At 42.7% G+C, this 16,597-nt stretch overlaps 1 protein-coding gene across 1 annotated transcript; it reads right to left on the bottom strand.

The window, feature by feature from the left end:
* Positions 1 to 14,661: 14,661 nt before the first annotated feature.
* Positions 14,662 to 15,690, bottom strand: purg (purine-rich element binding protein G). Its single transcript, XM_041960611.1, has one exon. The coding sequence runs from the start codon at positions 15,688 to 15,690 to the stop codon at positions 14,662 to 14,664; it is 1,029 nt and encodes a 342-aa protein (XP_041816545.1).
* Between the last annotated feature and the right edge of the window lie 907 nt (positions 15,691 to 16,597).

Below are 16,597 nucleotides of genomic sequence, written 5' to 3' on the forward strand. Positions count from 1 at the left end.
TCCACATTAAGTGTTTAAGGATGCTAAACAGATTGCAGAGCCCCTTGAGGCAAAATATGATTTAGGATACTGGCCTGTATGAATACAAATTGACTTGACTTGAACAGCTGTCCTTGCCCACAGGTCATTTTGACGAAACCTAATTAACAGATTTTCCAATTCTCAGTTTTATTTTGCTTTATTCATCTGTTCTACTGTATTTTTTTTGTAAAATGATTAAATGAAATTGTCTTTGTTTTTTTTATTAATTTATATACCTTTTGATTTTCTTAAAATAGTCTAATTTAATGGCACTGGAAATAATATATATTACATCTGCCTTTTCTGGCTATTAAAGTCCTCCAATTCCCAGAAAAAATTAAGAGAACATGACTTCTACATCCTCACAGGTAGCAGCAGCCCTGTGTAAGGGCTGCTGAGTTTGACTGTAGCTCATCAATGTCACAGTTGATAATACTGATCAAGAGACTGTTGATAAGGCCTGATTCAGGAAATGAATGTACCAAAGTGAAATTCCTGAGTACAATCTTAAATCTAGGTTATCTGTATGTGATATTTGTAAGGAAGTTACTGTTTCCTCATGAACCTCCCTGACTCTCCTTACTTCTTCTTTTTGTAACAATGACAAATTCATTTCCTGATCCACAAATAACCTCAGGGACACCATAGAAAACGGTACTGTTGTATTTAAAAGCTTATTTCTAACATCTGTTTTGTTTTCAGCTTTCAGTTGTTCTTTCACCATACATCTCAGGTCTAATGGAGTTTCTCCCATCTTCCATCCCATCTGTTGTTGACTTTATTTAATCAGTCGATCTGTCAATCAACAATCAAACGAACAAGCACATTTTATAGTACGTTAGACTTTAGATTCATTGTGAGGGAAACAGATGAAATGCTTGTGCTTCATAGGTGGCCAGTCCAGGGAATTGACTTGTCCAAGGTAAGTGTTGCAGCTCAGGCAGCAGGAGGGGCCACCAGCTGCCTAACCTGGCCATGCTGATGCTAGAGAACAAGGAAAAACTCTTCACCTGGTGTTATCAGACTTTCTCTAGCCCTCATCACAAAGGTGGACAAAATTGCACCATTCCTCTGCATTTAAATTCTGCATTTGGTAGGTTGATAAAAATACATTTTTATCTTGTCATAAACAAGAGAATCATCCATATCCATATGGAGATAGGTGCCTCACCAGTCAGTGGAATGAGGTAAAAGAACCAGTCATATTGTGGCCACCGCCATGCTGCTGCAGTTCTCTTAAAAATAATGAACATGATCATTATCATTTTCTGCTAATTTCTCCAGTCTGGACTCGTGAGAGAATCAAGGTTGACCTGATGAGCCACTGGCTGGATGGATGCTCCCTGGGCTTGAGCCTGTAGATGATGGTCATCCAGACTAGGACTCTCCAGAGGATCTGGCACTGTCGACGTGAGCTCTGGGGCAGGAGAAGTATGAGCCTGCTCCTCCAACTGCAGAAACTGGAACTGATGTTGCAGCGTTGAAGCGATACAGCTTCCTGTTTGAGTTGCACCTTCCAGACTTCCTGCTGCCTCTTAAAGGTCTTAATAATACCAGCCAGGTCTCTCACTGTGGGCTCTCTGACATCTTCACCCTCAGTGTCTTTTGCCACTCTAGAAGCTCTTGCCTCCATTTCCTCTGTCCACTTGCTGTACTGATCCAGTGTGTTTCCAGTCACTGCTTGACTTCCTGTCTGAGGCCTTCCTCCATGCTGCGCTGCTCACCGAAAAAGAAGAGAGGAAAAAAAACCTGTCTTCTCAACCGGCTGATCTGCCGCCATATGTGAGGGATGGAGCTGGCAGCCATGAGGAGTCACAGATGGATTTTCAAACAGAGGGTTGTTTTTACCCAAAATTGAAAGCTACAATTTATAAACTTAGCAAATAAGCCCCTCATGATGGTGGTGGGCACTTGGTACAGTCTGATCGGCCACTTCCTGTATTTAACAGCTCTGCTTCGAGGTGCGCAGTCAGGCCTGACAAGATGTCCCTCCAGCAGCAGCATTCGCAACACACATAAAGTCAAAATGTCCAACTGAGAGAGCCAATGAGGCATTAAGACAGAGCGATAAAGAAAACAGGCGAGTACAGGAGGGTTACCGGCATCAAACCAGCTGTGTGGCAGCAGGTGAGGCCACCACACTCACACAGTAAATGCAGATTTGACGGACAAAAACCATTGTCAATACAGAATGACACAGTGGAGGCTCCAGCAGCAGATACATCAGATCACTACAAATAACTGTATGATTTTTGTATTGCATGGTGAGCCATGTGTATGTGTGCATATTAAATCAACAAAGAGGCATAGATGCACACCCCCACTTACTTGACAGTAGATGGCTCACCATAAAGAGGAAGCCATGAATCTTTATTAATGGCTGACCGATTAAAAGGTTGACCACAGGAAGCTGTTCTCCATCTTCCTCGCTGCAGAGAGCTTGGTAGAGGTAATCCATGCAGTGCTCATTTTGCCTCTCATTCCATCCCATTACAGTCTGCAGAAAACAAAACTGTGCTCTGCTCTGATCAAATGCTAATAAAAACAGTTTTTCACAACAGCTCCAGACAGGACAGATGACTTTTTGCCTCTTGTATGTTCTAAATATCTGTGAGTCTCTTGGCTTCAGATCCAGAGCGCATATTCCTTCAGTCTGTGTAGGATCCACTTTATCTATAAACTCAACATCAGCACCGTAACTGATGGTCTACTATCATCTCCCTTCAGGAACCCCTTCAGTTTCTCTACCAGCCAAAGGTGGAAGTGGAATTCCCTGTGAGGTGAGCCATGCGCTATCTGACTGGTCCGCCTCAGTTTGCATGAGACGGGACGCTCTCGTCACCCTTTCTGTTCAGCCTCTCCTCCTCGGACTTCGGATAAAACTCCATGTCTTGCCACCTACAGAAATTCTTGGACAGCTGGGCTGCATCAAGGAGAGGAAGGAGGCAGAGTACAATGGATTACTGGACTCCATTATTGAGTGGTGTGAACACCCCCTGCCTCGATTTTCCTTCAGGGGGTGGTAGTGGACACTGTATAGGAAGTATGTGGGAGTTCACCTGGACAACAGGCTGGACTGTGCTAAGACCAATGAGGCTGTGAACAAGATGGGCCAGAGCTGACTCTACTGTCCATGGAGGCTCAAGTCAGCAGAAAGTGCCATTTCCTTCTGGGAGGTGGAGTTGGATTTATTCAGAGAGGAGGATGCTGCACAGACCGTGGAGCATTATGGGCAATGACTCTCCCTCCATGATGCACAGGAGCACCTTCAGCAGGAGACTGTTACCGTCAAGATGCACCACAGAACACCAACGGATATCCTTTCTTCCTGTGGCAAGAAGCCGTTGCAGCTCATCTCCCTCATGTTGAGAGATGCACAGCAGAGGCAGAGGCTGCAGAGGCTGAGGTGACTCCAGCTTCCACTGAAGCTCTATTCTGCTCTGTTTGTTCAGTCTCTCTCTTATATTACAAACATTACAACTCTGATTTAGAGGACATAAAATGAACCATATGCCTGTTCTTCAGATTTGATATTGTACATACATAGCTATATGCCACTTACCATATATATCGATGATCCATACTGTTAACCTGTTTATGTTCCTTAGCACTGTGAATACTTAGATTCACGCCTTTTGATATTTTAGATTTGTAAAGCTGAGGTCTTGGTGTTATTCTAGACTCAGAACCAAGCTTTAAGTCCCACATGTGATGAAAGTGATGAAAACTTCATTTTTCCGCGTGAGAAACAGCTAAAGTACGACCATTTTTAAATCAAAAAGATGCTGAAACACCGATTCATGCCTGTATTATTTTAAGCCGACTCGTCTGCTGTAACTCATTATTTACTGGCCTCCTGAAAAAAAAACACTGAGAGGTTTCAGCTCATTCAAAACTCTGCAGCTCGACGATAAACCAAGAGGAGAGAGCACATTAGTCCAGATTTAGCTGCTCTGCTCTGGCTTCCTGTAACATTCTGGATTGATTTTAAGGTCCTCTTTCTTGGATACAAAGCCCTTAATGGACCAGGACCAAGCTACATCGCTAACTCTCTCGTTTATTATGCGTGATCATCTGCTGCTGGTCTACTGGAGGTTTCCAGCAGCAGTCGAAAGAAAATCTGGGATGCAGCCTTTATCCATTAGGCCCCAAAGCTCTTCATCACACCTGACCTACAGATATCAGGGAAGCAGCTCACTGAGTATGCTCAAAAGAAAGCTACAAACGTATCTCCTCACTTTAGCCTTGCTAGCTATCATCACCGAGTATAGCAGTACTATTCTTGTATTAAACTATACCATGCTATATATACAGTACTATACTTGTAACATACCTCAAACTTGCAATCATACAGTACTTGAGTAAATATAGTTTCAACCAGATGGTTTCAACCACACACACACACACACACATAAATATATATACTGTATATATATATGCAACCTGTGTCATGTGCACAGCAGTCACAGTGTCATTCTATATTTTTCATATTGTCAGCAGCTTGCATGAAGAGACCGATGGTTATATTAATCCATCTCTCAGTACTGCCTGTGGCTCTCAGCCATAAACCCATTTGTTACCCATACTGAAGAGATAAATATCTGGGACTATTTTCAGCGGTGGATTAATCTACATTTGAAGCTCTATTGAGTATTTGGGGCAGCAGGACGGCGTATGTGTGACTGAGTCAAAATAAACTACAGTGATCAGTAATCATTTTTGGAAAACAATGGAGCTCTATGGGAATAGATCTAAAGGAACAGGATATATCAGGCTTTGGAAACCCACACAATACTAGTAAGCAAAATACTCTCACTGTTTGATCTACACACAGGGTTTGTTGACAAGAAAAATATATACCACCAGACAAATCCCTTAAATGTGACTACACAAAAAACTTGAAAATGTTTCCTTTCCGGGGGATTGCCTTGAATTTCTTGGATTATTATTAAATTCCTTCATTATATGAAGCATATTTCATGACTCATCATGTCACTCTGACACATATATGTGCTCTGTCAGCGTTTTCTCTGCCCCCTCCTTCCTTCCTCACTCCATTCTGAATCATTTGACAAAATGATGCACAAACACAGTTTAAAATGATGCCTACTCTTCAATAAGATGCAACATATTTTACAATTTCCTGATCGAGAAGCGTCCACATCATTTTTCCACCTCGGCAATAACAACACACCATTAGCAGACCACAGGAGCACACGGTATAGTATGGAGCTGGTTGGAGTCTTAAAATGGAAAACAAATGAAAGCATTGATAATCCTGTAAAACATTTAATGAACAACATAAAAAGAAAGATGATCAATACAACCAATAAACAAACACATTTTCTTTTTCCAAATTCTTTTCCATCAACAATCAGCACAAAGTTTTCCAAACTTAAACAACTTTGACCTTCCAGAGACTATATTGATGTTTGCTGCCCTATAACTCTGCTACATGAAAAATTATTTAAACACATTAACATCTGAAGAATTAAGAGTACAAAATGTTGTCATTAGATTGTCTATAGATCTTTTAGACCTTTGTCACAAAGGCAGTGTAACTGTAAATAGACATTTATCTTTTCTTAAAAACAGACGCCACCTCATGGCTGATGGCTCCTAAACTTTGAGATACGCTTGGTGTATGTTGCCGTCATGATAATGGCCAATCGCCATGTTTGATCATTCCTGCTCAGGGCCGCGAACGGGCTCAGCCTGATCCTGGTTCTGGTTGGTCTGAGAGCTGTGGAGGCTGGTAATGATGATATTTACAGTTAGACTTCACCATTTGTGATCAGGTAGGATATCTGCCGCCTACAATGCATTCCATTGCCAGTCTTCAGTTGGAAATTCCGAGCTAACAGGTCGTAATGACGACCTCCGTGTGTTCCAGTGATGGAGCTCAGAAAAAACAGGGAAGAGCATGAACAACTCTTTAAATTTCCTTTGTCCGACTTCAAATGCTCCTTCCCAACAAACTACTAAAACACTAAACGTATGTTTGGAGGATATTCAACAGGGTGAACGTAACACCGTGTGCTCAAGTTTTCAGAGAATGCTGACGTGTTGTCAGATCTCTGCATCGTACGCCGAGTCGAGTCGGCGCACTAACTTGAAGGGCTGTTGCATGTTAACAAATAGAAAGTTGGAATTTCCAAATTTCCGACATCTTTGGGAAGCAGCACTATTTGAGAACAGTAGTAGGACATCAATTTTCTCTTTTTTCATCTTTTGATAGTTCTTCTTTGCATGCATTCAGCTGGGGTCCATAGAAGCACCTTTATATAATGAACATAGCACCATTTTTTCATATAGTTTTTCTATTATGCTGGGACCCAACCATTGGCATGCATACACTCTAAAAACTTGATTTTCTTGGTCACCACTTCTAAACGTAGCATTGTTTCAAACGTTACAAGGCAAGTAATGAATATTCATACAGTACTTTAGATGTAGAAGATGAACTAATACAGTACACATAAAGAAAGTGCTTGAGTACGAAAATTCCTTGTTTTTTAAGTCTTACGCTATAGGACTATAGGACACACCAATGTATTACATTACATTTATCTAAATATACACCTTTTCACATTGTCATTATTCACTTCAGTTAATTTTTAAATGATTACCAAACATCTACATCTCTACATTTCCCACTCCAAAACTCTGATGGTGAACAGAAGGCAAAAACAAAACAGCAAACCAGAACGTCTTCTTCAGTATGCATACATTCACATCACTCTACCTGCACAACCACAGATTTACACATACACTTTGTCAAGGTTAGTCCCGCCTCTTTACTCTGAGTGCTTAGTGTTGTCAAATTATCATTTCCATCTTGGATATTTCGAGCAACAATCCTATGAGAACTGCTTTTCTGCCGGTTGTGACCAGTGAAATCTTTTTCATCATTTCTATTTGCTAAAACAAAGCACATGAATCAAAATAAGCAAAGGTACCGTCAATTTGTAAAGGTGCTTTAAGGCGTCAGGGTTGGAAACGTTAGATCTTTGTTAACAGATCTCCCTTCATCAAGTTGTTCATCCAAGTCCAACATCCTGCAGCCCTCCTCCTGTTCGCTCTCTGTTGATTGTCCATGAAAATTAAATGTTGTTGGTATCAAACACTCAGCCCCTGTTTGTTCTATCCTGAGTGACAAGGAAGAGCAGCTGTGGTCAAAATATGGCTGAATACACTGTTTCTTGTGCTTTCATGCTCCTGTGATTCTGACAGAAGCACTGACACATGCATTTAGCCGTGTCTTGGCAGAAGTATGGGTTTTTAGAGAGCATACAGATGGACAGCAGAGGAGCTGAGTGAGGAAAGTTCGCTCCTGACCATGGAAACAATAATCTTAACTAGCTTAAGCTTGTTCCACAGCTTTAAACTCCACGTCCCGAGTTAATCATGAGATGTGGTTGAAAGCTCGTCTCAGTGTCGTGGTCTTCCTAATTGGATGGGACGGTGGGATGTGGTTGAAAGCAGTGGACCTTGAGTTAAGATTTTTTTTTTTCACACCACAGGAGCAAGTAGAGAGGTTTTGACTAAATAATCTTAAATTTAAGATAAATTCAGCTGAAGTTAAGTAATTGGAAGTTCTGATCGTTGTTTTCAACTAGAACATCTCACCACAACTGGAGCCCAATGTCACTGACATGGAGCTGACCATAGCTGCTGTTCTCTGTCAGGGAGGAATCCACAGCTCTGAAGTCTACAGAGGGCGAGGGAGCTGGACACTCAAACTGCACACTCCTGACGTTACTGTCAGATCACCAGCTTCAGATTTAGTTTCCATTCATGTCAGTATGCCATGCAATAAACAGTAACACCTCATTTTACAGCTCCATCATTTCTAAATCATTTACCCGGAAGTTTCTTGGAGAGACTTATGTAATTTGGCACTAATTACAGGAGACTTGGATTAATATTTGGAGATAAAAACGGAAGTTGAGCGCATCTGAAATGGTGCTACTAATCCCTCTCTGCACAGGAAAACTGTGCACACAAGTGAAGAAAGTTAGAGCAGTAGGTCAGATCTGAAGCAGGAAGTCAGTCTGTGAACTGTAACAGACGCTCCAGCTGTCCCGGGATCAGCTTGTGAAAAGAATTGGATTTTATTGCGTGTTTCATTTAGCAAAGCCTGGGTTTGTTTAGTTGATGCAGCACAGAGCTTGGAAGGTATCACTTCCTGTTGTTAAACGTTCAGCAGTCTGTAACATGTTTGTCCAATTTCTCTCAAATTCAGGCTGTGCAAACAGCTCTTTGCTACTTCACCATCTTTCTTTTCTATCTGAACGCAGGCGGGAAGATTCTGACTGGATCACCGATCACACCGTCACACTGGACAGTGGTCAGACATCAGAGAGGCGTCTTATTGCTGTTGCTAAATGCAATCTTTTTAGCGCAAGAAATTACCAAATTCACTTGATCTTCTTTATATCAGCCATGTTTTCTTATTGTTAATGTTCTTGGTCTGACTGAGGGGTGAGCTACGCTGTCAACACAACAGAGCTGGAAATCGATCAGTAACATGGAGGGCATATGGTTTGTTGGTGATGGGATAAAGAAACCAAAGCACCAGTCTGCCTCTTTCAGGGGAACAAAAAGCATAACAAATATGAATATATTAAATACTCACTTTTTATTCTGCAAATAAGAGACTAACATTGTTATAAATACAGACAAAGCATTTGCACTATAAATAATTTATTAATCTATTTCCTGTATTTAGTTAGTTAGCTATTTATTATTTATTTCTATATTCGTTCCATTACATTTTGGATTTTAGATTTGTTAAATCAGGGTCACTAATTTTAGACACAGACTAAGAATCTCACTCAGCTTTCTTGAGAATCTTTTTAGCTCCGCAGTATGACAGTATGTCCCGACAATAAGCAAGCTCGCTATGACGGTTCCAGCCCTGACATCCAGTGTCATTTCTACAGAAAACACAGGAGCACAAAGAATGAAATCAGAGTGATGCTGTAGCGCTGAGACCGTTTTCGCTCTCATCCTAAAATCATTCAACTCTGCCTCATGAAATGCTGTGAAATGAGCACAAAGTGACATGAAACGTCTGCTGCCACAGTTCCGAAAGGAAAAGAAGGCTGTTTTACAGAAGAACACTGCATTCACCGCATTCACCACGATGAATGAATGCAATGCTTCTGACAGTGTGTGATTTAAAAAAAAAAAGTTTGTCATTTTGGTTGCAAACTGAACAATTCCGTGAAAACTGATTTGAGTGTAACCCTCAAACTGACAGGGCACAGATCAGTCAGACAGTAAATTTTATGAATGTGTCCTGTTGGAGTACAAGGCCTGATGAGCTATAAACTGCAAATCTGGACTTCAAATAGATGGTTACACTTCGACATTACATTGTTTTTAGCTTGAATTTCAAAAACGACAGCCTTAGTTTGTGCTGCTGCCGAACACTCCTGTTCAGGGTAATGTAACCTTTACATTGTTCATGTCCACAAGGTGAAATCCAAGTTTCAAACTCTGAGCTCATTTCACAAAATTCAGTGAGACCGGTGTCTCAGTCCATCTGACAATGATTATTTAATATGGTGTTAGAATTAATGTACACGAGATGTTCAACTCCAGACCGCCACATCAATCAGAAGCAGTCAAAAACGGACCACAGATCATGACGGGAGCTGTGCGTGACTGCAGCTCATCAGATTCTATAAGCAGGGATCCATGATTGTCACTTTTCACCAAAGGCATGGATAGAGATGGTCCCTCTACGTCAACTGATTACAAAGCAGCAGAACGAAAGTGCAGCTTTTATTTAAAGTGCTTTTTGGAGTGATATTTGGAATTCAAAAGACAGATGACATTACACTTTCAAGAGAATAAATACCATGTCTTTATCTAAATATCTTGGCTGAGGCTGGATTTAATCTTTGAGCAAATCTGCCTCTCACGCCAAATTCACTGGCCATCAAGGCTGAATCAAATCAATGCAAAGAATTGAGTATATATTCTAATTCCACATTATTTTTTAAAATAAATTGTGCTTTGAATTATACTTCCTACACTGTTTTATATAACTTTTGCCATTTATATGAAAATAAAACAACTCATTTAATCATCAAAGTTCACGCCCTACACTAGACAACAAACACACCAAACCCAGCTAGTCCTGTGCTTTTCATGCACCTAAAGGCATCACAAGAATTGGCTGCCACCAGTACAAATCTTTTAACACTGATTTTTCTGAACAGTTTTTGCATTTTTTTTTTTTTTTTACCTCCTACACCAAGACCAGTCATTTCATTACTTCTCAACATTAAACTTAGAGTTGGTACAATGTAGAGCTACACTGAAGCAAAGGGCCCGATTCAGACACTTCTGAGGCTCGTGTGTGATTTGAAATGAGTGCTTAAGTTGCCTCTGCTCAGACTAGTCAGTAAGCGGACTAAATTATGATGCCGTGTCTGAGGCCTCTTTTCTTCCAATTTACACTAATAAATTGTTGCTGTACAAGAAGATTCAGTTGGAACCTCTGCTCATCCAATAATACTGTCAGCACAAGGCAGGACAATATCAATATAATATCATATAATAATACAAGAAGAACACAGCAGGTTACATTTTCCTGATCAGGGCAACTCAGAGTGTTGTGATGCAACAGCTGTATTCCAGTCATTTTATCTTTCAAACTGTTTGACTGTTAACTAGAAGTGTGTTAAAGTTGTTGCAACAGACACATTTCCATGGACGCCAGTCAGGCTATTATAAACAAGTGTCACTGTTTGAACACAATGTCTGAAAGAAATGTCTTTACGGACCCAGCATGACATACAGGTACTGTACCAGGTACAGTGTGTTAAAGGCTGCCCTTGGAATGGGCACTGCCAGGGTCTGGTCAAAATATATACTTTATGTCTATGTCTGTAAAGACTGCAGCAGGCACCAGAGCAGTGTGGTCTGTGATGTTAGCTCAGACACCTCTGCACAGCAGCATGTCTGCACGAGGGTGAAGGTGCAGTTTACAGCATCATCACCTGCTGGGCCTCAGACAACACGACCGAGTGATACCCGCTTCAACATCCCCCACACATCCGACCCTCGGCTGCTGTCACACTTTCTGATCATAGAATATTTTATCATATTGCAGCAGATGCAACCCTATTTTCTAATCTGTTTGTTTTAATTTGCTGTTAATGCAAACAACACTTTTCCTCTGTGTATGCTTTGGAAATGTCTATTATAGTGAACAAACCATGATAATTTAGCTAACCCTCAAGTAATCCCATCCTCAGTGTTTTTCAGCCCGGCCACAGTTAGAGACAGGCTTTTGTTTGTGTTAGCCACACACCTGTATTGTGGTTGCTATCGCTCTTTATTAATTATATTCCAATAACGGCAGATAAACTGCATTGCACAATCAAATATTTTTTCTTTTAGTTTTTGTAAATGAATAATCAGTTTTGATTTTTATATTATTAGAATGTTTGATGTGTGCGGTATTTACTGAAATGTCTATTTGTTTTTACATCAGACAAAGGTTGTTAGCCCTTGATTTTAGCCACTTCAGCATCTGATCCTATAGAAGACCCTGCTTGAAACTGTAGTTGTACAGTCAAAGTCTGAATCGGGCTCTTTGTCATTAGTGCCAGCTCTTCTTTCATGCAGGTCACATACAGTATACTGTACACAGAGCTCAATGTATGGCAAACTGCCATTCAAGCTCTAATGGAGAAGCAGCACTTCATGGATTTTTAGGGACTCACAGCCAAAAAGAACAGACAAGTAAGACATAAACACTTTAAGACAACTTCATCACTTCCTTATCAGTAGATAGTACGGAAAGGTAAAATACACGGTTCTGCAGAAGTGAGCACACTGGTACAAATATAGTTTAAAGGCCTGTTTGAGCAGGATGTTGAGCCCTTTCTATGCTACCACTCATTCATCTACCCAGTGTACCAATGAGCACTGAGGCGTCAAGGTAACAAGTCTGTTTTCTATCTTCACCTATCTGTTTACGTCATGTTGAAAACACCTGCAGATCTGAACTGGACTATGTGGGGTATCAACAACTTTAAATGACAAGCAGAAAATGTGTCAGTACATTTCCATAGCACCACATCGCATCAAAATCAAATAAATATTTTCCCGACACATTAAGAAGTAGATTTTGGAGCTCCTGGTCTAACGCATGACATAAGGTAAGACCTTCTCTTGTAAAGGTCTAAAGAGGCATGTCGTAAAATGATATAAAATATAATTCTCAGTTTTTAAAGGCGTCGCTGTACAACTGGTGCTGGGTCTGTCTACATCCGTGGTTCACCCCAAGGGGTTGCAAGATAGGTCTCAGGGCTGGCAACATGATCAACACATTTTTTCAGACTTTGCTCTCATGTTTGCGTTTTACTGAACATTTTACCTCCCAGTGGCACAAAACAAATCTTCAAATGAAGCAATCTGAGAAGGAAATTCCTCTTGGGTGAACTGTGCACAACTCGGAGACACTGCTTTGCTTCCAAGTGCTCACAAGCTAAACATCTGGAAACCACAGGTATCCTTTACGGCTGTGGGAGGGGGAAATGATAATTGTTATAAAGTGGCAAAGAACTGCGAGCAAACGGAAAACCAGAGTCAGGTTCTTCCAGGTTTCAGCGCAGGGCCAGTTTAGGTCTGCTCCTGGCTCGCCTATGCTGCATGTGTGTCAGTCTGAAGTTCATCTGAGGGAACGGATTCACTCCATTTAACAGTCTAGCTGTCCTCGCTGGAAAAACCGTGACCAGGGGCATCTTTCAATGCTGTGCCACTGTGCATATGGCCATCTCTTGCGTGCTCAGCAGAACACATGTAAAATACCTTTCCTTCAGCAAGTTAAGTGTGTCATTGTGAGCAGTTAGCCTGTAAATGCCATATAGTATAAACAATGTAACTATAGCAACACACTTATCCTTAAGAATAATGAGATCTACAGGTCTTTTCAGACAGCGGCGACTGTCAGGCTTCTCTTCTCTGTCTGATCTGGGTTTTTGGGTGGTGGGAAAAGACATCTTTTCAACATTATCTTCATACAGCAAACTATTCCAGCAGCAAATGCCACAAGTCAATTATTTCTCAATTGTCTGAGGCTTTAAAACAAGCAACAAAATCAAATATTAGTATCTGCGTGTAAGTCAGCTCAGTGAGACACAAACACGGCCCTGTGTTTGCCGACAAAGTGCTTGTGTTGGATAGAATCATAAAGGAGATGTGTTGTACCAGCTGGTAGATAGCTAGCATTTTTTTCTGATTCATTTCTGTCACCTTTGCAAACATTGTTAGCCATTGTAAACTGTTTGGTGCTTTCCCATGGACAACAGCACTGTGGCAGAACAGCACGAGGGGCTGTGTTGGTGTGCTACCGCAGGAAATGAAAGACAGAATACTAAGGACGTCCAGTCTGCAGGCTTATCAAAAACCAGGCCACCACGTAGCACTTTCTGTCCTGGTGCTCTGGACTCTACATGATGTTATTTCTCCCCTCATCTCGATGCTGCCAAGACACGCGGCAAATCAGCACGTTGCTACATTTTGCACACTGCAGGGAACTCTACCTGGTCTGGTCACTTGCATATATTTGATATCCTTGCACTGCAGGAAACGTTCTCATTGAAATGAATGTGGAAGCCTACATTCTTTTTTACCACAGAGTTATTGTTGATGCGAAAGCCAGACCTCTACATGGCAACATCGTGTGTGTGTGTGTGTGTGTGTGTGTGTGTGTCCTTGTGCGTTTCAGTATTATTATTATAATATTATTATTATTAGTATCATCCTGTTTGCTCAGCACATTCCGCTCACTGTACCATGACTGCTTTTTCTATCTCTGCAGTGGGTGCAGCCGGCGTGTGTTGCACTTACATTTAGTTCCTGCTTGGGGCTGAATGGCCAGCAGGGGCCCCCCCAAACGAGCAAATCCACATGTGTGGTCATCTGCTCATTTTTAGATGCAATTTAAATGACTAAAATTGTCTATTTTTCTTTTTGCACTCTTAATTTGCATTTTGCATGAAAATTAAACTACACTGAACACATATTAAGTTAATTCATTGCATCTATGTTAGTTTTTGTTTACTTCCAATGATAAGCATGGTTTATTTTCTGCACATTTGTGCAAAACTGTTGCACCAATATGCTTTAGGGGCAAAATATTCAAGTGGTTTCCTAGCTTACACCACATTCCTAATACCACTAGTGTTACCCTTCAGGATCACTTTGCAATATCACTTTGTAAATTACAGTACACTCATAGATTTAAAAAGGATGAGGGGGGGTTTATGAAAATTCTGCTCAGGGCCCAAAACACCCAAACAGGCTTGGACTGGCCCTGGCTGAGTGGCTATGGCGCATTAAATAATCAAATGAACTGATTGGAAAAAGAACAGCTGAAACAGATGGAGGCATCGGGTTATGAGTGAATGATCTCTTGGCAGGTTGAAATGTGGAGTTTACCAGCCCTTGGCGGATGAGCCTAAAAGTTAACGTGGGAAAGCGCAGGAGGCTACAGCAGGGCCGCACAGTACATGATGGGGAGTATTTAGGGCCGACTGTCACGGCTGGACACGTCTTCGTTAACAGAAACCCTAGAATACATGCAAAAAGCACGGACGCAGCCTACTGCCAAGGTCAGTCCTCCTGCTCCTCGCTGTCCTGCCGCGCGTCTGTCCTCTTCTCTTTGTGACAGGAGAAAATGCGCCGCATCTCCTCCTCGTACCGGATGAAATTTTCCCCGAATCTCGCCCAGGCTTTGAGGGGGACGGTGATGGTGTTCCTGTACGGCTGCCGCACTTCGCTAATTTTTAAAAAGACACCGTACCGGTTGGATCCGACGTCAAAGTAAAACCTCTTGTTGTCCACGCGGAAGGACGCAGCCTCGGGGAGTTCGGGGCTGTCGTCGTGGTTCCTGGAGCCGACTCGGCCGCGCTCGTCGCTCTCCTCGTCGCCGTAGTCTTCGATCAGCTGTGACAGCGCGTCTCTGAACTCGATGAGCCCCTGCGCGGGCAGCACGATGGTCTGCTCGATGCCCTGGCCGTAGTAGCCCATCGTGCCGTGTCCTTTGCTGACGGTCTGCCGTATGCGGAGGAACCTCCCTCTCTGGTTCTCCTTCAGGTCCAGAAAGTACTTTCTGTTGTCCCTCTCGATGAACTCGCTCTTGAGGACGCGGTGGGCATGGTCGTCGGACACCGCGGAGCCGGTGGGAGACAGCGCCGCGTGCTGCTCCTGCGCTCTCCTGCGGGAGTCGTGCGCGCGGCCCTGGCCGTCGTTGCTGTGCTCCTCGAGCTGCGGAGGCGCGAGGCCCCCCCGCAGTCCGATCCGGGCATAATAATCTATGAAGTCTCCCAGGCAGTAGCGCAGAGCGGGGGCCATCGACATCGACAGCGTCAGCTTGCTCTTCCTGATGTTATCGTGACGGCCTCTTCCAATCCACACCTCGGCTATTTTCAGGAAGCGTCCGCGGACGCTCTGCTTCACATCCAGGTAGAAGCGTTTCTTCTGGATGTCGACGCGTTTGGAGGCTAACTCCTGGATGTCGTTGCCCTGCTGCTGTGATCCGGTCTGGACATACTGCTGAGTATATGCGGATCTCGGTAAAGAATCTGATGCAATCTTACCCCTGCCTCTTTCCATCCCTCTGCAACATCCATCAGCCATCATGATTTAGACCTGTATTCCTCTATCAGACGGCACAGGACAAAGCGACTCCCCCATCCCACTGGGCAACTAATAGACGAATAAAGCGGGCTTATTCATGCAACTGGCTGGAGCTACACACAAGTTAGCGAGATGCCTCGAATGACCTAAAAATGGCAGCTAGTTTTGGAGTCATCAGTTGATCGAGTTTCTGTGTCCCGAATAAACGTCAAGCTCGACTATTCAGCCATTTCCACAGCGAACTTCCATGCCGCTTTCCATCACCTATTTGCCTTACAGCTACCCCTTTTGCTGAGGGAGCCAGGGAAGCAGCCGACCTGAAATGGGAGGAGGCGTCCAATACTACATGAACCCGATGAACCCATCCACCCCCCCTCCCCGTCCTGAGAATACCTCAGTTAAAGAGACACGGTTTGCACGGTGGCGGTGGATGCTGCGCTCCTCACACAGGATGCACAGCCGCCTCAGCTGCAGCAGCCTCATCTGCAGCTCGTCATGACAGCAACATGCCTCAAATCATGCATCCACTCCTGCACACTCAATAAGGAGCCCATTCTCCAAAAGGTGGAGAAACATGCACATTTATTTGTGTTAAATACGCAAACAAATCTGATCAGTGTCTCATAACAGTATAAAAGTCTCATATGACCATAAACTCCCCAAAATGTAAAAATCATGCAGTTATCAAGACAAGTAAAACATTTATTTCATACTGATGATGCAGCATCCCAGCATAGAGAGAGCTTTAACATTTGCTGGCTGGTAATGAAAGGTTTGAGGCCTCCTGACAGTTTACACTGAACATAGTGCCAGTCAGCTGGTTAAAGGTGTACTCAGGTGGTCCTCCACTGCCTCGCCTTTATCGGGTATTTCCCTCCAGACAGAGCAGAGTGACCCAACAGGGCAAAGT

This window comes from Chelmon rostratus, chromosome 19, assembly GCF_017976325.1.
Source record: "Chelmon rostratus isolate fCheRos1 chromosome 19, fCheRos1.pri, whole genome shotgun sequence".
Classification (NCBI taxonomy): domain Eukaryota; kingdom Metazoa; phylum Chordata; class Actinopteri; order Chaetodontiformes; family Chaetodontidae; genus Chelmon; species Chelmon rostratus.

Bases quoted from the DNA above. Each gene is read 5' to 3' on its own strand.
- purg (XM_041960611.1), bottom strand. From the start codon at position 15,690: ATGATGGCTGATGGATGTTGCAGAGGGATGGAAAGAGGCAGGGGTAAG.